Source organism: Hemiscyllium ocellatum, chromosome 7 (genome assembly GCF_020745735.1).
Source record: "Hemiscyllium ocellatum isolate sHemOce1 chromosome 7, sHemOce1.pat.X.cur, whole genome shotgun sequence".
NCBI classification, from domain to species: domain Eukaryota; kingdom Metazoa; phylum Chordata; class Chondrichthyes; order Orectolobiformes; family Hemiscylliidae; genus Hemiscyllium; species Hemiscyllium ocellatum.
The window spans coordinates 64,995,221-65,011,340 of NC_083407.1; the positions used below are offsets into that span (position 1 = coordinate 64,995,221).

General features: G+C 40.0%; 1 protein-coding gene across 1 annotated transcript in view; it reads left to right on the forward strand.

Moving 5' to 3' along the window:
* LOC132817116 (integrin alpha-6-like) overlaps positions 1–16,120 on the forward strand; it is a 92,139-nt gene that overhangs the window by 35,262 nt on the left and 40,757 nt on the right. The window contains exons 2-6 of the mRNA XM_060827296.1: positions 785–912; positions 3,192–3,271; positions 4,057–4,312; positions 6,281–6,403; positions 7,853–8,063. Of these exons, the coding sequence (XP_060683279.1) occupies positions 785–912; positions 3,192–3,271; positions 4,057–4,312; positions 6,281–6,403; positions 7,853–8,063 (798 nt within the window). The remainder of the gene's footprint in view (positions 1–784; positions 913–3,191; positions 3,272–4,056; positions 4,313–6,280; positions 6,404–7,852; positions 8,064–16,120) is intronic.

The following is a 16,120-nucleotide window of genomic DNA, read 5'->3' on the forward strand; positions in this document are numbered from 1 at the left end:
TTCATACGACTTAGTGTGGTAACAGGCCCTTCGGCCCAACAAGTCCACACCGACCCGCTGAAGCGGCAACCCACCCATACCCCTGCATTTACCCCTTACCTAATACTACGGGCAATTTAGCATGGCCAATTCGCCTGACCTGCACATCTTTGGACTGTGGGAGGAAACTAGAGCACCCAGAGGAAACCCACGCAGACACGGGGAGAACGTGCAAACTTTACACAGTCAGTCGCCTGAGGCGGGAATTGAACCCGGGTCTCTGGCGCTGTGAGGCAGCAGTGCTAACCACTGTGCCACCGTGCTGCCCACATACTGTAAGGAATCTAATCTAATTAATGTATGTTAAAGTGAATGAGCAAGTGTGTTCTGTAAATACAATATTTTTAATAATGCCCAGTGAAAGGTAAATAGTTTTGTTACACCTCTGCAAACAGTTTGATTTGTGTTAAGGCATATTCAGGAATCACCTTGCAGTTGCACTTGTGGCAATAAGAGATGATCTGGATTTATGCAGCAAAATGTGTGGATCTCATTTGCTTTGAAGTGAAGAATGTTTTATGTTTTCAGCATGGTTTCATGTTTAAAATTAATCCCATGATATAGCGTAGAAGATGTTCAGCTCTGATCTCTCAAAGCTGTGGGTAGACAAAGCTAGTTTCCTTCAATTTCTTACAAACTTCGTGGCCTTGATCTGTCCTATATGTAATAATTTAATTGGTGTAACCTACTGGATTTTTTTCACATTTTTTAACCTTTTCTTTTTAAAAACAAATCTTCTCAACAGGTTATTAGTTGGTGCTCCAAAAGCAGAAGGACTTCCGAACCAAAAAGCTACAATTACGGGAGGATTGTATAAATGCCCCATTACAGCTGAAGAAAATGACTGTGTGCGTGTCATTTTTGATGATGAAGGTAAGTATTGTCATGCTAAAACAAGTTCACAAACAAGGAAACCAAGTCATACGCATAGATCCAGTGAAAATGCTCAAGAGCAAATGCTACTGGTTTGCAGGTAATGTTTTCGACCACTTGCCATGCTGAAAGTCATTTTATAACTTTCCCTGCATTGTAAGAAACTGAATGCAAATTAACAGTTGCCAATTGGAGTACTAAACAGCAATTCACAGACCCCTCCCATGCTTTATCGACAGTTAAAAGTATAATTGCTGAGGTTTTTCACACATAGTCAGCTTTCTCTTTCAATGACTGTGACTTTAAGAGATCTTATATAAAAAAACTCCTGAATCTTCAGGATTTTTTTTCTTTACTTAGTGTGGAAACAGGCCCTATAGCCCAACAAGTCCACACTGACCCTCCGAAGAGCAACCCACCCAGACCCATTGCCCTACATTTACCCCTTCACCTAACACTACAGGCAATTTAGCATGGCCAATTCACATAAACTGCACATTTTTGGACTGTGGGACAAAACCGGAGGCACCCAGAGGGAACCCACACAGACACGGGGAGAATGTGCAAACTCTACACAGACAGTTGCTTGAGGCGGGAATTGAACCCGGGTCTTCTGGCACTGTGAGGTAGCAGTGCTAACCACTGTGCCACCATGATTCATAATTGTTCCATTGATTTTAGATTGCTTATTCAGTTTATTAGACATGCTGTAATTCTGAATAAATTTTAAATTTGTGCTTTTATGAAGTGAAATGTGAATTTGACTTTTTTAGAAGAAGGACTGGAAAATTTTGGAGATTTCTTACATTCAGAACTGATTGAATTTTTATTGATTTAACACCCAAAAAAACTTAGAAATTTAATATTGAAAATAATTAAACACTGACTTTCAAATTCTCATGCTTTTCAGTCTGTTTACGCAGTTCAAATTACTTGACTGCTATTATTGTCACCTTTAGGATCTTTTCTGCCCATGAAGCATTTAACTGTTCCAGCTCAAAAGTACTCTGAATTATTAAATGAGTTGAAAATAAACCATTGATGTTTCAAAGCTTCAATAACTGTAAATGACATTGAAAATTAAACAGTGTCAGCATGTGTAACTGAGCAAAAACAAGTGAGAGTTACCAGAGCCGTATACCCAGACACAGTGAAACACCAAAGTTCAATGAACATTAGATAACTGGTGAGCCAGAGCACTTGTAAAGCAATCTGCTTAGTTCAGTTTCCAGTTTTGATTTTAATTTAATTTATTATACTGAGATACAGTGAAAAGTATTGTTTTGTGTGCTACCCAGAGAAATCATACCTTACTTAAGTGTATCAGGATAATAGAACAGAAAGCAGACTTTAGTATAACCGCTATAGGGAAGGTGCAGAGAATGGAGGAAATTCCGGTAGTCTCTAAATCGGCATGAGCTCCAAACCACTCCGTTTCCCAAAACCTGCTGTACCCAAGTAAAGGAATGGGTGCAGATGCAGGAAGATAGTCTCATACGTATTTTGCAACACCATTTTATTATGTGGCCCTATACTTACAAATCGACTTTGATCCATCTTCACAACTTCTGTACTTAGCTCACCTTGGCATGGATTTACCTGCAGCTAAACTTTAAAGAGTTTATCTTGTCACTGAGCTAAATAAAAGTTGATCAAGCTAAGACAAAAAGAAAAATATTTCATTTGTCTTAAGGTTTCTTCCTTTTTAAATTCTATAATAATGAATACATGTTTTCATGGAAGGTGTCTTTAACCTAGGGTGGGGGTTTCAATACTAGGGGCCATCTTTCTAAGGTGAGAGGAGAAAGATGTAAAAAAGGGACATGAAGGGCAATTTTTTTATTACACGCAATGGTTTGTGTGGAATGAATTCTCACAAATGCTGCCAGATTTGCTGTTTTCTGTTTTCATTCGCAGTATCTTACTTTCAACCAAATAGAGATCTATTTATCTCTTTAGTACCGTTGTGTTCTGTAAATTACTTTTCTCATCTTTATAACTTCTATTGTATTAATAACATATATGCATCAAATGAAAATTAGACAAACCTTTTGTTTTTTGTGGAGCAGTTTTAAAGCTGGAATCTTAGGGAGCCATTGTGAGAATCCACTAGGGAGCGACATTCTCTCAATCTGCTCTCCTTAACCTTTTGCTTTCTGCTAGTAACAGACTGAGCTGTGGGAATCGTGCTGAGCTGCTGCTTGTCATATATTAGAAATGGTTAATGTAAATCTTTAAGGTATTTGTGTCCTGATCAATATATTTTCACCCATTTGTAGCTGATTTGACACAGGAGAGTAAAGAAGATCAATGGATGGGTGTTTCTGTGAGAAGTCAGGGACCAGGTGGGAAGGTCATGGTAAGTTTTTTTTTGAATTTTTACTCCGTATGGTACTTTGTAAAATATATAAGCTTGAGAAAGTGTGCTAACCATGTAGTAATTTGCTCACTTACCATATTACCCCAGAACCGTCTCAATTCCTGGTGTTGATTCCAACTAGGAGGCAGTTACAGAGGTCAGAGATCAAGTGGCAACTTTTATTCCCAGTGTAGACATCATCCTTTTCTTATTTTGACGTGACCTGAAGACACCTGAGGAAGATTTCAGTACTGATTTTACCTCTAAAACTCGTTTTTGTTTTGCTTGTGATATGTTTGTGAAACATTTAGCTCTGGTGTTGTCAGAACACTGGGGGAGCACGGTGGTTCAGTGGTTAGCACTACTGCCTCACAGCATCAGGGACCCAGGTTTGATTCCAACCTCGGGCAACTGTCTGTGTGGAGTTTGCACATTCTCCCCATGTCTCTGTGGGTTTTCTACCACAATCCAAAAAATGTGTAGGTCAGGTGAATTGGCCATGCTAAATTGCCCATCATGTTGCGTGCATTAGTCAGAGGGAGATGGGTCTGGGTGAGTTACTCTTCTGAGGACTGGTTGGGCACAAGGGCCTGTTTCCACACTGTCGGGAATTTAATCTAATCTAATAAGATTAGAACAGGAAAAATATTTAAATAGTTTGGCCTGGAACTATTAAATACATTTAATAGTTACTTAAAGGTGGGCTAACTAGAATAACAAAAAACAAAATTACTGTTATTAGATAACGCCTAGCATTAAAAACTGATATGTTTTATTCATTTCAGGTTTGTGCTCATCGGTATGAGCAAAGGCGATATGTGAATAAGGCAGACGAGGCTCGTGATGTGACTGGACAGTGCTATGTTTTGAGCCAGGATCTTGTTTTCCGTGAAAATGAAACCGATAAAAATGTGAAACTTTGCCTTGGGCGACTTCGGGGTCATGAAAAGTTTGGTATTTGTCAGCAAGGTGTAGCTAGTGCTTTCAGCAATAATGGTACTTACTTTGTGTATGGAGCACCAGGTGCCTACAACTGGAAAGGTAACTTGTAATTTCAAAAAAATTGTAAGTTTTCTTTCATTTCTTTTTAAGATGATGTGGATGTTAAGAATTAGCCACTAAAAACTGCAGATAGCATGGCAAGAATAATATTATAAATTAGATTAGATTCTGGGTCTGGGGAAGGTGCATTGCAGTAAGATGGTGGGGGATTTGTACTCTGGATGCAACCGAATACATCCAATTTGCTGCACTGGCATGTTCCAGATGTTGCATTTCGCAACGATGAACCTAAAGGGAAGTTTCATGAGTGAGGACCTAATCCCTGTTGAATAATGCTTCTGCATTTAAAGTGATTGACAAAAGAATCAGAGGCATTGTGAGGGAAAGCTTTTTTTAAAAACAGTAGGTATGTAGGATTGAGGATGCATGATCCAAAGGTGTGGCAAAGGCAATTTCTGTTAAGACTTTCAAAGGGAATTGGATAATAATTTGAAGTGAAAACTTCTGCTGGCTTATTTAGTAAAGGCAAGGGAATGGGACTAACTGGGTAACTCTTTCAGAGAGTCAGCATGGACAAGACAGAGTAAATAGGCACCTTCTGTGCTGTAGCCATTTTAAGATGCAATAATAAAAACATAGGACTATGCTACATTTTAGATAAATCAGGCAGTTTGATAGGACCAGCTGAAAGTTTAACAGATGATTATTTTCAGGCAATTTATCTGAATGTATAACTTTAAATATAAAACTCATGTTCCTACAGGCTACATGTTCAGGTAAGTATGTGTGAAAAGTTTTACTCATGGGTGATAATATTTAAGGTTCGTTTAAGTGCTGCACAGGCAAAGCAATCCTGAATTAGGACCTCGCGCACACATTCAGTACTTTGTATATTTAAGTTAGGGACTGAACTTCTCCTTCAGGCATGGGCTTTGGAAGCCATTTTTGTTTAAGTGCTACTGAAAAAAGACTTTTTTTTTGCAAATAAGTTTTTTGTCTTCTCCTGATGAGTGCAAGACAAAAGACAAAGTCATTGGCCAAACGTTGTTTATCTTGATATATACTTTGCTAAAGGTTGTTGTATATTAACGTGCAGACTTAAAAGTTTTCAATATCATTATCAAAATAGATAAAAAATGTAGTTTCTGTCCATTTGACCATCTATACCACGATCTAGAAGTGAAAAAATCTAATCGTTAATGTAGTGAAAGAATTAGGATATGGTGTATGATTGCGTTGTACAGTGTTTCTATTGATTGCACATAATTTTCTTCTTGGAATTTGGAAAACTACCTAAGTACAAGAACAAGTTTTAACAGATATTTCAAACATTTAATAATGTGACCAATATGATTGTAACTGTAGATAGTGGGATTATTGATCTGTCCCATTTTGTGCATTGGGATAAGATGGCTGCGTGAGGTTCAGTTATCCCCGCTATCCAAAAGTAGAGTGTTCCTGAAATCATTCGTAAACCAAAATGGCATAAAACAAAGAAGTAATTACCAGTAATTTATATGAGAAATACTTTTGAGTGTTCCCAGACCCAAAGAAAATCTAAAAATAACACACACAAAATAAAATAATACCAACATGTAGTAAAAGCAGGATTCAAATGATAAATACACAGCCTATACAAAGTAGAAATAATGTATGGAGTTTGATTCATCAGAATCATGAAGACAGCGAGCACACTGGAAGGCTGAGAGGTGGTGGAGGTGATGATGGTGTGTTAGGCTGAGTTGTCAGAGGTTGGGGTGTAGGAGAGAGTGGAAGAGGATCATGTATTAACACTTCCTGGAAAGGCGCTTGGCGCTTCTCTGTCTGTGCGAGCCCTTTCGTAAAAGAGAAAATCCTCCTTTGGTGAGCAAAAACAGGTACTAATGTAGGATTTTCATAAAAAGCGAACTGGCGTAAAGCAAACGTTTAAAAAGCGTTATACCTGTAACCTGCTTCCAGCACTGCATAAAGATGCTCATTATCCCACTTAACTATTTGTTCCCTTAGGAATAGTACATGTTGAAGAAATCAAAAACATTGAAGACCTTAACTTTGATGGACCCTATGAAGTTGGTGATGAAAGCAAACGTGATGAAAAATTGATACCTGTTCCTGCTAATAGCTATTTAGGTAGGTATTAATAATTTTATAAGAGAAAGGGATAGATAATTTAAAAAACAACATTATGAAGGATCTGGAGAGAGGGCAGGCACATGGGGCTAATTGGTAGGTAACCTGAGGAGATTGAACTGATCAGGCTCCAGTGCTGTACGATTTTATCTATCTGCAATTCACATTACAGCAATTTCTATAACTAACCACTAAACCTCCCTTTGTGACCCTACAATATAGGGTGCAAATCTCGTGGTTTGCTTACTTTCTAACCCCACATTAAAACCATGTTAGAGAAAATATGCTGATGGACTCAAGTAAATAGGTATATTGAGGTGCGCAGTGTGAGCACATATGACACTGTGTGCATGTACTTCTGAGTAAAAGATTATAAGAGAACACTTGTACAGTTAAAGCCACGTCTGAGTCGTGGTCGCTATTATTGTAATGGTACAGTTAAATTAAATCTTCGAAAACAACTGTTGATTTCATATTGTATGAGCTTTCTAGACTTTTGATCACCATAAGGTAGATTTTCTGCACCATCCTCCTTTTTAGTTTGGGCTTCATAAGGTTTGCAGTTTCCAGTGTAGAAGAGGAAAGCCACTTGTTAGTCTAACGAAATGATGCTCTTGTCTTATCAAGAAGATATAATGTGTTGCAACCAGATATAAGTTACATGAGTAAGAGACCTTGTCCTCCAGACTATCAGGAACCTAGGATAATGGGTGTGTCCCCTTTCTAAATTCTGAGATGTTCTGCCTTTTCCCACCCAAGTCCATTTTGCATCACCAGCTGCAGCTTAATGCAGCCCTCAGCATTAACCATTTCACAACCATTATTGGCTAAAACAGGTATTATACCCCTCAGTGGTTTCTATTGGACTTTCGTTCCCTTATCAACTCTCATCCTGATGGCAACCTGATGTCATATGGATACTTCTGATCGGAGATGTTTATAAGGAATTCACCCTCTCCTCTTTTTTTCAGAACTATTTGTGTATTTAAGGCACAGTTTAAAAAACATAATCATGCAAATTTCAATATTTTGTAATATCAATGAACTAATAATTGATGATCCCTTTTAAATAATGCTGACTAGATAGTCTTTCCTGCTGTTTAATATGTATTAATCTGAGGTTCAGAAAAGGCATTAGATGAATCATTGAACTGAAGCATTATAGTACTAGTGTCACAATAGATAGGACCTGTGCTGCTCAGCATGCCACTGGGAATGTTTACCTCACACAGCTGACGTGTGTTTGAAGATGATGCCAGCACATTTTGCACCACAAGCTTAAGCTCAAAAATATAGATGTGCCTTTCCTAGTCTGATCAGGAATCAAATATTAAACTTTGAATCTCCTCTGAATCTAATCCAGATCCTCGCTGTCTGTTTCCTTTAACAATGTATCTATGGCTGTTTTGCTGATTAGATATGCAGTCTAATCCTATTGTTTTGCATTAGGCTTCTCTCTGGACTCAGGCAAGGGAATCACATCGAAGAAAACATTTACCTTTGTATCGGGTGCACCAAGAGCCAATCATGCTGGAGCGGTTGTTTTCCTAAAGATAGAGGAACGCACAAGAAACCTAATGACTGAACATGTCCTGGATGGGGAAGGATTGGCATCCTCTTTTGGATATGATGTTGCTGTGGTGGACCTTAACCAAGACAGGTGAGGAGGCATTTACTAATTTAGAATGCTAAGATTTTGAGAAATGAAGAGGTCCTTCGTACCTAAGATGGTGCCAAAGCAGCAACATTACAAATGTTTCACTGCACTCATTTTAGTGCAAGTGATGATAAAGCTCATTCATTTCAGTTCTAAGTATTTAGTCATTCTGTGGACTGAGTACCTCCAGTTGTTTAGATGTTATTATTTCTGCAATTAAATGAATTTTCCAGTTTGCTATTTTAAACAAATCGTGGTACTACAATGATAAAATAGAAGAGGGATGAGCATTAAATGGACAACAGTGTCCAAAATGTTTCTTTTTTAAAAAAAAGTACATTAAGGCAGCACTGCCATCTTTTGTGAGAGAAGAGGGGAAGGGTACTGAGGTTATTCTCTCCATCAGAGCCATTAGCTGTCTGCTCACCACTGTCCACAAATACTGACTTCCCTCTTCAGGTATTACCATGGCTTATATTCACCAAGCCAGAAGAGTATCTAGTTTCTTTCTTGCTGTATATCGACTATCATGTAAATTTGGTTTGTCAGTCATGATTGGGTATTTGAGACTCCTGTCTGGAAATAGGGCGGGTAAATTTGAAGAATACTTTTCAGGTGGAGGAATTTTTTTCCGCTGTCTTCACTGTTGTTAATTTTAACTTGAGCTACAGCAGAGGAAAAATTCAGATCTCTTAAATTTGCTTTGTTCCCAACATCTAGTCAAAACTAATCAACTAATTTTCAGCATAAACATTTAGTCCAGGAAAATAAAAATTATATTCAAAAACATTCATTTGTCAGTCCCTTAAGTCTGACCAAGGTGACCAAGTTTCCCAAACTAATTCCCTAATAGCAGTAAGGAGATTGAAGAACTCATAAGCTGGCAGATTTTGGAAAAAGTGCAGATGTAGCAGAGTTGTTGTTATGGGTGACTTCAACTTTCCCAATATTGACTGGAACCTTCTTAATGCAGATGGTTTGGATGGAGCCATTTTTGTCAGGTGAGTTCAGGAGGGCTTCCTTTCTCAGTATGTAGACAGGCCGACGAGGGGAGAGGCCATTTTGGATTTGGTGCTTGGCAATGAGCCAGGGCAGATGTCACATCTTGCAGTGGGAGAACACTTTGGTGACAGTGACCACAACTGCCTCACATTTACTATAACCTCGGAGAGGGAAAGGAGCAGTTACCAAGGGAAGATATTTAATTGGGGAAAAGAAAATTTATGATGCTATCAGATAGGAGTTGGCAAGTACAGATTGGGAGCAATTGTTCCACAGAAAGGGCGCAACAGACATGTTTAAGGAGCAGTTGTTGCGAGTGATGTACAAATTTGTTCCTCTGAGACAGGCAAGAAGGGGAAAGATTAAGAAGCCTGGGATGACTAGAACAGAGGAGTTTCTCATCAAAAGGAAGAAGGCAGCTTAGGTAAGGTGGAGGAAGCAAGGATCTAGCACAGTTTGAGGATTACAGGCTTACTAGAAAGGAGCTCAGAAATGGAGTGAGGAGAGCCAGCAGGAAGCACGAAAAAGGCTTGGCAGGAAGGATTAGGGAGAACCCAAAGGCATTTTACTCATCTGTGAGGAATAAGGGAATGATCAGGGAGAAAGTAGGGCCGATCAGGGATAGTGTAGGGGACTTGTGCGTGGAATCTAAGCAGACAGGGGAAGCCCTAAATGAGTTTTTTGCTTTGGTTTTTTTCTAAGGAAAAAGACCTTGTTATGAATGAGAACTTTAAAGAGCTGGGTAACAGGCTTGAACAGATCAAGATTGATGAAGTTGATGTGCTGGAAATTTTGGCAAACATTAAGATTGATAAGTCACCAGGGCCAGTCCACATTTATCCTAAGTTGCACCGGGAAGTGAGAAAGGAGGTTGCTAAGCCACTGGCGAGGATCTTTGCCTCCTCACTCTCCACGGGAGCCATACCAAGGATTGGAGGGGGGTGAATGTTCTTCTTCTCAAGAAAGAGAATAGGGAAATCCCTGGCAATTACAGACCAGTCAGCCTTAGGTCTGTGGTCAGTAAGATTTTGGAATGAATTCTGAGGGATAGGATTTATGACTATTTGAAAAAGCATAGCGTGATTAAAAGCAGACAGCATGGCTTTCTGAGGGGCAGGTCATGCCTCACAAATCTTATTGAATTCTTTGAAGAGGATGACGAGACACATCAACAAAGGTCGAGCAGTGGATGTGGTGTATATGGACTTCAGCAAGGCATTTGATAAGGTTCCCCATGGTAGGCTCATTCATAAAGTCAGGAGGTATGGGATACAGGGAGAGTTAGCTGTTTTGATTCAGAATTTGTTGGCTGACAGAAGACAAAGAGTGGTTGTAGAAGGAAAGATAATGCCTGGAGGTCAGTGGTGAGTGGTGTCCTGCAGGGCTGTGTTCTTGGGCCTCTGCTCTTTGTAGTTTTTATAAATAACTTGGATGAGGAGGTTGAAGGGTAGGTTAGTAAATTTGCCGATGACACAAAGGTTGGAAGTGCCGTTGATAGTATCGAGGGCGATTGCAGGCTGCAGCGCGACACAGACAGGAAGCAGAACTGGACTGAGAAATTGCAGATGGAGTTCATCCTGGATGAATGTGAAGTGAAGTATTTTGGAAGGTCGAACTCGAATACTGAATATAGGATTAAAGATAGGATTCTTGGCAGTGTGGAGGAACAGCAGGATCTTGGTGTTAATTTGCATTGATCCCTCAAAATTCCCACCCAAGTGAATAGGGTTGTTAAGAAAGCATATGGTGTTTTGGCTTTCATTAAGAGGGGGATTGAGTTTATGCACCACAAGGTTTTGCTGCAACTCTACAAGACCCTTGAGTATTTTGTCCAGTTCTGGTTGCCCTATTATAGGAAGGATATGAAGGCTTTGGAGAGGGTGCAAAGAAGGTTTACCAGGATGCTGCCTGGACTGGAGGGCTTGCCTTACGAAGAGAGGTTGACTAAGTCTGGACTTTTCTCTACAGAGAGAAAAGAAATGACCTTATTGAGGTACTCAAGGTAATGAGAGGCATGGATAGAGTCCATAGCCAGAGACTTTTCCCCAGGGCAGGATTGACTGGCATGAGGGGTCAAAGTTTTAAGATATTAGGAGAAAGGTATAGTGGGTGCATCAGAGGTAGGTTCTTTACACAGAGAATTGTGAATGCATGGAATGCGTTGCCAGTGGTGGTGGTGGAAGCAGAGTCATTAGGGACATGTAAGTGACTGCTGGACATGCACATGGATAGCAGTGAATTGAGGGGTGCGTAGGTTAAAATATTTTACATTAGGATTAATCCTCGGCACAACATCGTGGGCCAAAGGGCCTGTACTTCTCTATGTTCTATGTTCAAATGAAATACCTTGCATTTATCCAAACTAAACTCCAGCAACCACTCCTCAGCACCTTGGCACAATTGATCAAGATCTCTTCGTAACCTTAGATAACCTTCTTCACTGCCCACTATACCACCAATCTGGGTGTCATCTGCTAACGTACCAACTGTGCCACCTAAATTCTCATTCAGATGGTTTATAAAAATGACAAACAAAATGAACCCAGCTAGTCACAGGCTTACTGTCTGAAAAACAATCCTCCATCGCCACCCTTATCTCCGAACATCCACCAAGTTTGTATCCAATTAGCAAGTTTTCTCTGAATCAAATTCTCTTTTGAAACCCATGATTAACTCTATTGCCACAAAATGTTTGGTTGTACTTTCAGATCCTAACCAGCTTTGGTTCTTTTCCTATTCACCACAAATCAGTGGAGATCTAACTTTACTAATTAGTCTATCAGGCAGAACCTTGTCAAAGACCCATGTAGACAATGTCTACTGCCCTGCCCTCATCAATCTTTTTGGTTACAACCTCAAAAATCTCAAATCAAGTTTGTGAGACATGATTTCCCATGCCCAAAGCCATGCTGACAATCCCTAATCAGTCCATGGAGCTCCAAATGCATTAAAAATCCTGTCTTTCAGAATCCTCTCCAACAACTTACTGATCACTGATCTCAGAATCACCGGCCTATAGTTGACAGATTTCTCCTTACAGCCTGTCTTAAATAAAGGCACAGTATTAGCCATTCTCCAGTCCTCCCGCATCTCACCAATGGATGTAGATGATACAAATATCTCTGCTAGGGGCTCCACAATTTCTTCCCTAGCTTCTCACCACATCCTGAGATACATTTGATCAGGTCCCGGAGTAAAATCTCAAATATTGCTGAAAAGGAAGACGTGCTGTTGTAGCTTTTAATCTTCCACTTATCAGAACAAACTGACAAAGATACGAATTCTATATTTCATACAATTACAAAAATTTAAACCGCAGAGATCGTTGAACAGTCTTAAGGGATTAACTCCAAGAATGATGGTCTCCAGCTATGTAGATGTAGTGGAAAAGCTGGGACTGCTCTTTGTGAAAAGAATGTTGAGATTAGATTTGTTCAAGGTGTTCTACAACCATGAGGGGTCTGGACAGATTAGATAGAGACAATTAGCACTGCAGCAGCATCAAATACTAGTGAACGCTGATTTGTGGTGAATAGGAAAAGAACCAAAGCTGGTTAGGATCTGAATGTGCAACCAAACGTTTGGTGGCAATAGAGTTAATCATGGGTTTCAAAAGAGAATTTGATAATTATATGAAGAGGGGGAGAAATTGCAAGGTGGGCGTGGGACTAAGCTGTTCCTGCAGAGTTCCAACTCTGACAAGACAGACTATTCATTTTCTACTACACCATTCTGTGAATAGTGAAGAATAACAATGCACAAATTATTCTTAATTTAATTTAGGCGCTTGCCTTTATTTTCAATTTGAGACATTATGCTAAAGTGCCACCCAGTGCCTTTGACATGGAATTGCATGTTGGCACAGACGCTGGCTTTAAACAGGAAAATACAATACCATATTTGCTGAGCTAAGATTACCACACCAGCCTTTTTAGCATTTTCATTAATCACAGCATTACTGATCTACCACATTTTAGAAAGCTTTTGCCATAGACAGGCAGAAAGAAAGCACTAACATGTCCAAAGTGTTGTTCACAATCATGGGGAATGGCAGGATGCTTTGTATCCCATGAAGTACATTTGAATTTAGGTCATTATTGTAAGGAAGGAAACCAGATAGGAACACACCAGTGTTTTCTGATGAACTTTGAGCTCAAATTTTTCAACTTAACCATTAATGGAAAAAAATGCTAACATTTCCAGTAGCATCTGCGGAGCAGAAACCAAGTTAACATTTCAGATCTGTACCTTTCACAGTTAGAAACGTCATTAGTTTTGAACACATGAAACAGGGTAGGATGGGAGAAAGACAAAAGTGAATTTTTATGATAGGGTGGAGGCAAGGCGAGATGAAGGATTACAGTACAAGGTCAAAGGTGATGGGATAAAAGTTGTGTTTAGAAGAGGTGAGGGTAAATATCATGACTAACTGCTATTTGAAAATGATGAAAGAAGGAAGAAATAGCAGCTGGTGGAAGTTATATTAAATTATTAAATCTGAAGTACAGTGTTAATCCCAGAAATCATGACCGTGAAATGCTGATTGTTGTTTAAAAACTCACCTGGTTTACGGAAGTCCCTTAGGAGATAGAATCTGTCACCCTTACCTGGGCTGAGTTGAATGTGATTCTAGAGCTGTACAGTTTGGTTGCCTATTAACTGCTCATTGAAATGTAAGTCCCTTTCTTCAAGAGTAATTCGAGCAACCAAATCCTCAGCTTGCCAGTCACACCCACTTTCCACCGATGAATAAAGAAAAAAAATAACAAGGGTGCAACTTGGGAAGAGCAGTGCACTCTGAGAGTGCTACTGAGATTCCTGATTTTTATCTGCTCAAAATACTATGTTTGGAGGATGTACGCATCAAAGCATTGTATTGCATTGTTGTTCTTGTATTCACTTTTGAACAAGTTCACTAATGTATGAATTCCCATAAAATTACCTGTCATAGATTTTATTTTCATCAAATCCCTGCAGTGTGGAAACAGGCCTTTCGGCCCAACAAGTCCACACTGACCCTCCAAAGAGTAACCCTACCCAAACCCATTCCCCTACCCTATTACTCTACATTCACCCCTGATTAATGCACCTAACCTACACATCCCTGAACATCATGGACAATTTAGCATGGACAATTTAGCATGGCCAATTCACCTAACCTGCACATCTTTGGATTGTGGGAGGAAACCAGAGCATCTGAACAAAACCCATGCAGACACAGGGAGAATGTGAAAACTCCACACAGACAGTTTCCCAAGTTTGGAATTGAACCTGGGTCCCTGGTGCTGAGAGGTAGCAGTACTAACCACTGAGCCACAATGCTGATTCAAAGCTTGAGGTACTGCATTTGCAAAGCAAGCATGCTTCAGTGACATGGCCATGCAGTCATGGTATGTTCTGGTATAATTCAAAAGCAAATTACTTCTGAGTCGCAGATTCTCTGCTAATAACAGTTTCATAGCTTTTATGTAGCACCTTCAATGTAAAAACAGAGTCCCATGGCACCTCAGAAGACCATAGAAAAGAATCTGAAATGCGGACACTAATGGAAATAGAATTTCCAAATCTTTGTTGGGTTTTCAGGATGGTCTTAAGGGATAAGAGGGAGTTGAAGTCATAACAACAGAGATTTCTTTCAGTGACTCGGGTGGCAGAGGTAAGTAAAGTAGGAATTATCAGGAATATCTGATGGCATAAACTGTTATTATGTTGTTCATTACGTTAAAGACAACCACTGCATGTCATGCCAGTGGCTGAAGATTTAATACAATAAATCGGTTTATGAGGGAATTGGATAGTCACGTGAAAATGTGGAATATAGAAAATAGGGAACAATCTGGAGATCAGCATTACATTGGATTATTCGGAGGGATGGAAAACAAATCAAACAGTCTGCTTTTCAAGATTAGAAAGATTAGAACAAACAGTCTTACCACAAATTCAACCCAAACTCTGGGTCAGATATGCGGATGACACCTTTGTAATCATTAAAAACACAGAAATAGAAAACACACACCAGATCATCAACGCCACACTCACAGGAATCCGATTCACGAGAGAGGAAGAAAAGGACAACCAACTCCCATTCCTAGACGTGATGGTACAGAGAACACCGAACGGAGAATTCAGCACAAAGGTATACAGGAAAGCCACACACACAGACCAAGTTTTGAACTATGAAAGCAACCACCCCAACACACAAAAGAAGTTGCATCAAGACACTGTTCAAAAGGGCCACAACACACTGCAGTACACCAGAACTGCAAAAAGAGGAAGAAGAACACCTCTACAAGGTATTCGCTAAAAACGGATACCCCCGCAATTTCATCAACAGATGCCTAAGGGAAAAACAACGGAATGAGACAACCCAAAGGACTAGCCACACTCCCATACATCAAGAACATTTCTGAACTGACAGCCAGACTACCATGACCACTAGGACTCATAACATCACACAAACCAACAGCCACTCTCAGACAACAACTCACCAGGACAAAGGACACGATACCCAGCCTGTACAAAATTGAAAAATGTTTTGCTGGAAAAGTACAGCAGGTCAGGCAGCATCCAGAGAGCAGGAGAATCGACATTTCGGGCATAAGCCCTTCTTCAGGAAAGCCCTTCCTCATTCCTGAAGAGGGGCTTATGCCCGAAATATCGATTCTTCTGCTCCTTGGATGCTGCCTGACCTGCTGCGCTTTTCCAGCAACCCATTTTTCAGCTCTATCTCCAGCATCTGCAGTCCTCACTTTTTCCGTAGTGTACAAAATCCCATGCAAGGACTGCACAAAACACTACATAGGACAAACAAAGACAGCTAACGATCCGCATCCATGAACACCAACTAGCCACGAAACGACACGACCAGCTATCCTTAGTAGCCACACACACAGATGACAAGCAACATGAGTTCGACTGGGACAACACTACTATAATAATAGGACAAGCCAAACAGAGAACAGCCAGGGAATTCCTTAAGGCAAGGCACTCATCCACAGATTCTATCAAGAAACACATCGACCTGGACTCAATATACCGGCCACTGCAGCAATCAGCTG